Source organism: Euleptes europaea, chromosome 21, assembly GCF_029931775.1.
Source record: "Euleptes europaea isolate rEulEur1 chromosome 21, rEulEur1.hap1, whole genome shotgun sequence".
NCBI lineage: Eukaryota > Metazoa > Chordata > Lepidosauria > Squamata > Sphaerodactylidae > Euleptes > Euleptes europaea.
Window position 1 is genome coordinate 3202080 of NC_079332.1, and position 8336 is coordinate 3210415.

General features: G+C 49.6%; 1 protein-coding gene across 1 annotated transcript; it reads left to right on the forward strand.

Moving 5' to 3' along the window:
* Positions 1 to 444: 444 nt before the first annotated feature.
* LOC130492739 (WW domain-binding protein 2-like) lies at positions 445 to 5270 on the forward strand. Its single transcript, XM_056866523.1, has 7 exons — positions 445 to 515; positions 1192 to 1300; positions 2094 to 2214; positions 2814 to 2903; positions 3625 to 3711; positions 3954 to 4064; positions 5203 to 5270. Exons 1-7 carry the CDS (start codon positions 463 to 465, stop codon positions 5268 to 5270), a joined length of 639 nt encoding a protein of 212 aa, XP_056722501.1. The 5' UTR covers positions 445 to 462.
* Positions 5271 to 8336: the final 3066 nt, after the last annotated feature.

The window sequence follows — 8336 nt, forward strand, 5'->3', positions numbered from 1 at the left end:
ACCACAGGCCCCAGCTGCACTGCCAGCCCCTCGGGGGCTCTCCTTCCTTGCTCACACGGAGACCCGGCCCTGTGTGCCTGAGCAAAATGGCTCTCGGCCTGCTGCTACTACCTCCCGGCCTGGAGCTGCCCTCTCTTCTGCATCGTAACGCCACGGTCGCTGACAGGTTTATTCGTTGGATCGCATTTCAGAAATATGACCTGTTCAGCACTAAAGCCAGGCCACAAAACCAAAGCAGGCCTCCCTGCCTCGGAACAAGGCCGGGCAGGCTGGTGAGAAAGGTGAGTGCCGCCCTCTGAAAACGAGGGGCTTCCAGGAAACCCAATTTCAGGTCAGAGCCGGTGCTGTTACCTCATCTGTTGACATCACAGAGATACTTACCTAGCTCATCCCCAGGCCCTGGAGCCTTCAGTGCTCCTCAGCTGAAGAGGACTTCAGGTGCTTAGAGGAGCGCCTCTCGCCATGGAGGTGATGAGGTATCAGTTCTCCAGGTCAGCCAGCAGTTCTGAAGAAAGGTAAGCGGGGACATCTTTGTGTGAGAGCGGCGCCTGAAAGAGCGACAAGATTTCCAGGGTTATAAGCCTTAGAATCAAAGCTCAGATACCGAGGAAGAGAGCTTTGACTCTCCAAAGCTTACTCACTGGAAATCTTGTTGGCCTTTAAGGTGCTATCGGACACCAGTCTAACCCTTCTGTTGCAGACCGGCATGGCTACCTGCCTGAAACTATGTGAGTATGTTGTGTTTCCTGAGCCTGAAAGGCTAAGCTGTTGAAACAGAAGATGAGAAGCTTTAAAAAGGATTAACGGACACCCAGTTATCAAGGGTCTTTTCATAATCAGCGATTCAGGTTGTGAATTATGGGGCTGTGGGGAGGGGCCGTGGCTCCCTGGAAGAGCCTCTGCTTCGCATGCAGGAGGTCCCAGGTTCAACCCCCCGGCATCACCAGTTGAAAGGATCAGAGGCAGTAGGTGACGTGAAGGACCTCAGAGCTGCTGCCAGTCTGAGTCAACAGCCCTGACCTTGATGGCTGAAAAGTCTGATAAATGTGTGGCTGTTTTTCAGCTCTAGCCAAGCTGTGGGACTCAAGACTCCCCTGCGCACCCCCTTTTTCTGTCGTCCTTCTGTGCCTTTCTTGTTGTCTTGCGGTGCATTTCTTTGGGTCGTGACCTCGCCAACTATTCTGTTTCCAGGGTTGTCACTCACTATAGCGAGGTCTCGCTACTGTTGGAAGATAGGCCAGATTTTCCGGAAGAGCTCCGGGGTGCCAAGAAAGGGATACTGTACCTCACCCAATACAAAGTAAGCGTGCAAAGGCAAAGGGGGAAGGACGGTCAGTTTATAAAAGATCATGGCGCATCTCCTGACTCCAGGGCAAGCCAAGATGCACAACATACATAGCAAGCTCCCATCCTACCAGTCAAGGCTGAGGAGTCCCTGACCCTCCATGCTTCAGGCACCTTTTAAAACATTGTGTGCATGAATTTTACATGGTGCAAGATCGGGGAATGAGGAGGGAAGGAGCTTTTCGGCTAAAGATTAGGAAGAATTTCCTGACAGAGTGGTTCCTCAGTGGAACGGCCGCCTTTGGGAGGGCTCTCGTTTGGGGGGTTTTAAGCAGAGGTTAGATGGCCATCTGACAGCAATGCTGATTCTGTGAACTCGGGAAGATCATGAGAGGGAGGGTAGGAAGGGATGAGCCAGTGCTTGGCTCTTGTGGCCCTTTCTTACATGCCCAGGGTAATGCCAATCACCAATTTGGTGTCAGGAAGGAATTTTCCCCTAGGCCAGGGATCCTGGAGGTTTTTGTGCCTTCCTCTGGGCATAGATCTGGGGGAGTGGGCGAGATAGTTGTGAATCTCCTGCGTTGTGCAGGGGGTTTGACTAGATCACCTTTGAGGTCCCTTCCAGCTTTATGTCTCTGTGTTTAGCTGTTCCTGCTTTGGGGTGAAAGGTAGAGGGGTAGAGTGGCCATGACGATAGACAACAGGGACGAGGAAGTAGTGGGGGGTGGGAGGATCCTTTCCTAAAGAAGAATTTACCAAATGGCTATACTTTCACCTTTTGGTGAATGCCTTCTCGATGTTTTCCCTAGATGATATTCCAGCACAAAGATAAGGGATCGACCATCATTCGTTTCCCGCTTCAGCTTATAGAAGGTTGTTTGCTGGAGGATGAGCCTGGCTCCGAACCCCAGTGCATCAAAGGAACCCTGAGTATTTGTTTGTTTGTTTACTTATTTATGTGTGTTATTTATCATCTACCTTTCTCGCTGAGTCTCAAGGCGGACTACCCAGGTGCACTGTGCATGCAGAGACCCACATACGTGCAAAAGGCACCCCCATCTTGGCGAGAATTCCTGCCCCTTTTCGCCGATGGATAGAAATCCAAATATAACACTGGCCGTGGCCAAATATCTCCCCATCATATTTTCCTCTATGAAATAACTGCTCAGGACCTATGGGTCATAGGAGCAAAGAAGGAAAGGAATGCTGGCAACTCACGGCAACATTTTAACTGTGAGTTAAAGAGCAAGGCATGGAAACAAAATCGTTCATCCGAGACAGGGACCCGAAAACGGGGATTGCCCTTAGTGTATAGGCACAGTTGGAGCCGATGCAATCATATGGAAAAGTTACCATATTCCAGCTTGTCTCATGGGGTGTGAAGACGGCAGGTGCCGTCAAATGCCCTGTAGAAAAAAGCAACAAGACGCAGCAGGTGCTAAGAACGTACCCATTTGGGGAGGGGGAGTGCGGCATCAGTGATGTCTCCTCGCCCTGGATTAAGTCCTCCTGTCGTGTCTTCTGTCTAGCCTCCAGCCGGGGGGTGGTGTCCTTCAAGCTGATCTTCCGGCACGGGGCTGCGGAATGCCTAAACACGATTAAAGATCTGTCCGAAGCAGGTGAGTTGGCTAGCTGGTTGGATCTCTTCGTTTCTGAGATCCTCTCTGTCCCATTTCAAAGTCGGGCTCGGTTCAACGGCCACAGAGGAAGATGTGAACCTGGTTGCCCGAGCATCTTCGGACCACGGCAGTCCTGGGGAATAACCATGGTTCACAAATGCGTGTGCATCCCCTTGATTCCACCTCAGTGCTTGATGACTTGTAGCGGGACCTGTGGAGTGACAATTTCTGAGCCGCCCTTTAACAGCAACAGTTACTGTCAGAGGCCCGAACATCGTACGGATGAAAATGGGCGCATCTGTGTATCCGTCAGGCCGGTCTACACATTACAAAGTCATTGCGTTCCTGGAGCTGCCGTGGGCTCCTTTGCAAAACTTATGCGCCGGCACCTAAGTGATGTGCTTTTGCTTGTGCACAGAGCACAAGGTTCTACTCTGTACCCTGGAACCAGTTTTTGTTTTCATGTCTTCCTGCAAGAGCCTATACTGCCCTGTTTTAAACAAGGGTGATTGTTTTTAAAGATGTGTTAGAGAAATGTATTGACCCGATATTCTATGACCTTTTATACCTCTCTCCTGCTTACTGGCCCATGACGTCGTTCTGTAGCTAAGCATTGCCACAGCGTATGATCTGTACTGCTATGGTTACAAAATTTAACTAAAAAAACCAAAAAACCTTTTGACACGCAAGATGTTCTTTCCCCCTTTGTGCCTCTTAACAGACATGCTGAGAGAGGGCAGCAACCTCCAGGAATACCCCACTGCCTCGATCTACACCTATGCCCACCCCGCGGCACCTCGGTCAGCACGTAAGTATGCACAAAGATGGCGTCCTCTAGGTTACCAAATGCCGGCTGGCCTCTCTTCGCACCAGGGAACGCTGTAAGACAGGGTTTCCCCAACCTTTTTGAGCCTGCGGGCACATTTGGAATTCTGACAAGACACGGTGGGCGCAGCAACAAAATGGCCGGCACAAAAGGGTTGCCGCAAGAGGTGGAGCCAGCCACAAAACGATTGCTCTTCTGAGACGTGTCCTCTCTTCCGGTCACAGGTTCTGTCAACGTGTTCCCACTGTGGCCACCCCCGTACCCTGGCCCTCCGGACCTCCCCCCTCCTTATTCCGAAGTGGAAGTGACATCCCTGCGAGGAAACCAAGGTCCAGGTAAGTGGCCAGTGCGTCTTGTTAGGCTTTCCCTTTCCTGCCTTTCGGCATTGACAGTGGCGCGGAAATCAGAATGAAGAGCACCCAGAGAGGGCAGGGCGAAGGGAGACCAAGGCGAAGGCTGATCCCCACCAACAGCGAAGGCTTGCACGCAGGCAAGTCAGGCCCCTCCTGGCACGAGGGAGTCTGATTGTGCCGGTAAGCCCGACCCAGGAAAGGGGGACCTGGTGCAGAAAGCCTCTCCTGCACTAATGAATGAACCTCCCTATATAGACCCAGCTGGGGATTCTGCTCCTCTGGGGACCGGGAAATTAGAGGTGGGGAAACCGTCAGATATGACTCTGCCATAGGGACACCAGCCTCCAGATGGGACCTGGGGATCCCCTGGAATGACAGCTCATCTCCAGACTACAGAGACCAGTTCCCCTGGATAACATAGACACTTTGGAGGGTGGACTGTATGGCCCTGTACCCCACTGTGGTACCTGACCTCCCCAGGCTCCATCCCCGAATCTCTAGGAGTTTCCCAACCTGAATCTGGCAACCCTTACCCCCCTATCCCCCGTCCTTGGTCAGGGGGGACCCTATTCCACCAATGCAACCCTATTCCACCAACCCCCTTGGGGGAATAAGGAACGGGGGAGAGTCAAAGACAGAAGGGAAGCCACTGAAGGAGATCTGCAGATGACACACATCCTACAGTGCGTTGCTGGTCTCTATTTCTTCTCATGGTGTTTTACTGCTGTGTCTCATGGGGTTTGGTGCATTCTCTTGTTCCTAGCACAGATCGATGTTGAGCCTGATCCGTTTTCAAGTTGTAAATTAGTGGCCGTGAAATGGGGACTGGTGCAAATCTGTGGAGTAAAACTGACTGCACAAAATTCTTGCATGAGATCAGAAATTAGTAACAGTGGTGAGAAATAAGCCGAGGAGAGAGGATGAGAAAAGGAGTGCGTTAATTAAAATATGCATATCTCACCTTTCCCTTTGCAGCAGCTCATAGTTCATATTGAGGATGGCTAGACAACTCATTGAAATAATACCCCAGAAAAAGGCCCGCAGCTCACACCCCGTTAAATAAAACTTGCTTTACATGGTCCGGTGTTCATCCAGAGTCTGCTTTTCTTCCACTTGCCAGAAATCCAAGAGGGCTGCTGCCGCTGCAGAAGGCAGCAAATCCAGAACCAAACGAACAGGCAGGACTAAGGACAGACAAGTGCAGAAAAGGTACCTTTCCTGAAACTATATGAGGTTTCCTCTTTCTCCCTTCTTGGTAGGGCTACGAACACACCCCTCGTGCTAACCTCACAGAGTGGCCCTGAGCCGTCCTTTGCCATCTGCGGCTCAGCGGTAGAGCATCTGCTTGGCATGCAGAAGGTCCCAGGTTCAATCCCCGGCATCTTCAGTTAACTAGGCAAGTAGGTGATGTGAAAGACCTCTGCCTGAGACCCTGGAGAGCCGCTGCTGGTCTGAGTAGACAGTACCGGCTTTGATGGACCAAGGGTCTGATTCAGTAGAAGGCAGCTTCATGTGTTCATCTGCATTTGCACACGGAGATAGACGCCAAATCAGACGGTTGGGCCATCGAGCTTAGCTGGCAGCTGCTGCCCAGAATCCCCGGCTGGGAAAGGTGGAATTCCCTGCCACAAGATGCAGTAATGGCCACGAGCTTAGATTGGAAAGAGGAGGCTCACCCTCAGGTGCGGGGTTGGAGTCAGTAGGTGAGGGCCGTGACCTGCAGCCCTCGCTTTTGGGATTCCTTGTGGCATCTTGTCTGGCCGCTGCTGGAAATGGGAGGCTTGACTGGAGGGATCGCTGGCGTTTGGCCCCTGAGAATCTTCCATTGAGATATCGGGGACAGAAACTGGGACGTTGCCTTGCAGAGTATGTGCCCTTTCACTGAGCCACATTCCCTCCCCCCCCCCCCCCCCGCTGACACTGAGCTTGCTGGCTTGGCTCCTAGAGCTCCACCTTTGCCCTGCAGCTGGGAACACGGTGGCCACTCTTCCCTGTGTCATGAGAAAGTGTAATTTTTCTGGGTTTCAGAAGAGACGTACACAAGGTAAAGCACGCCTGATAAGAATTTCCAGTGACAGAAATCGTGGGGGTGTTTTTCCACGCTTCTATTAAGAACAGGCCTCTAGCTGGTTCCTGATTCATCCTGTGGCAAAGGTGGCTTCTTGTCTTGCGTCACTTAAAGCGTGCCATACCACCTCCCTCCATCTGCACGCATGTTTCGCTGGGGTTTGGCCTTTTCTTGTCCCAAAGCCATCCTTACCCCTGGACGTGTAGGCAGACACCAGGACGCCTGATGTCGCTGGGGGGAACAAAAATTGACCTTCTCCCGCCAATGTAAATTTTATATTGGACCACAGTTATCTAATCTGACTGGAAAACACACCCTGTTCCTAGAACCAAATCTCTGGATGAAAAAATGTAACTGCGGGCTGCTTTGGGAGTAATGACAGAGCTTAGACGTCATCAGAGGAAGTATTTGTTAAAATCTTGCTGAAAATGATAGACTCACAGAATATTGTGGTATAGGCTTGCGTGGCCCTCGACCCATTACATTAAATCAGAAGAGTTTCCATCTAGACATTAGGAAGAATTTTCTAACAGAGCGGTTCCTCAGTGGGAACAGGCTTCCTCGGGAGGTGGTGAGCTCTCCTTCCCTGGAGGTTTTTCAGCAGAGGCTAGATGGCCACCTGCCAGCAATGCTGGTTCTATGACCTTAGGCAGTTCATGAGAGGGGAGGGCATCTTGGCCATCTTCTGGGCACTAAGGGTGTGTGGGGGAGGTAGTTGTGAATTTCCTGCATTGGTCAGGGGGTTGGACTAGATGACTCTGGTGGTCCCTTCCAACTCTATGATTCTATGAGTGTTAACTCCGCTTAGGAGTGCACTGCTAAAAATTCAGTTGAGTAGCCATGTTGGTTTGCAGTCGAAGAACGAGGTGCAAGTCCGGTAACACCTTAGAGAGCCTTGAGCAGGTTTGTGGGTCCTTATTACAATGCCATTTGAGCTTTTGTATTCAAGCATCGCTGGATTGTCCCAGAAGTGGCTACAGAAGGTTCTATAAACTCCCTTAAAACTGGATTGGAAGGATAGACTGTTTCCCATACCTTCATACCTGCCTTGTGTTCATCTACCTGAGACTGGCTTCCTGCCCACTTGTCCTTGATTGGCCTTCCAGAATAAACTGAGTTGAAGAACCAGTAGGTGGTTTTGATGTTTTTGCTGGGTAAAACAGTTTTTAAGAAGAAAAAAAAGAAGAAAAACCTGGCTGCTGATCACAAGAACTCCTATCACCACCCCCATCAAGTAGCTAAGATGTCAGTATTACTTTAGCTTGGTTCCGAAACTGCTGCTGCTGTATGTTGATCATGTCTTTCCCCCCTTAATCTCCAGGTGCTGAGCAAATGAGGATCTCGTTAAAAGTGTGTGAGTTCGTAACAATTAAAATTCATTATTGGCTTATCAAAAAATTTTAGTCTGCTTTTCGGTGGCTTCCCTTTTCTTTATAGGGTCACAGTTGTTTGGGGGGGACTGGGGGGAAGGGAAGGGAATCGGCCGTGACCATCAATGCTGTCTGTCTTCTCTGAAGTTTGCAGTTGAATGAGCACTGGTTACGGTGTTGCACGTCCGGCATTTTGACGACTGAAAATGGAGGATCACAGCAGGGTTTTTTTCAAAAAAATATTTTTATTAAAGGTAAATAAAACATACATACAACACATACATTCCCAAAATTACATCTTCTCAAGGAAGCCGATATTCAAAGCACTTTATCATTATTTAACAAGATTTCATTAGATATCCTAGTTGCTATCAGTATTCTATATTATATTTATCTTGAATTTACAGTTCTAAATAGTAAGACAGCTGTTATATAACCGGTTTTTGTTTAATCTGTATGCTAATTGATACTGTTTTATGGAATTCATTTTTGTATCAACCTTACACAATGCTATTGCTTCTCCTGCATTTCTCTTCTTTTTTTTGTTCCTACTTAGCTTAACTACTTACAATTGCTTAACTTTCTAACCAAAACTATTGTGGTCTGTAATCTATGATCTGCTTACAGCCGTTCTTGTTCTTCAGTGTCACTTGATGGCGATCAGGGATTTAACCAAAAAATGTTGGTTGCTAGCCCTGGGAGGTAGATTGAGCTGAGGGGAAATGACTTGCCTTCGGTCATCTAGCAGGCTTTGTGACGGAAGAGGTAGGGTTTAAACCCAGGTCTAGATCTTACTCTGATTCTCTAACTACTACC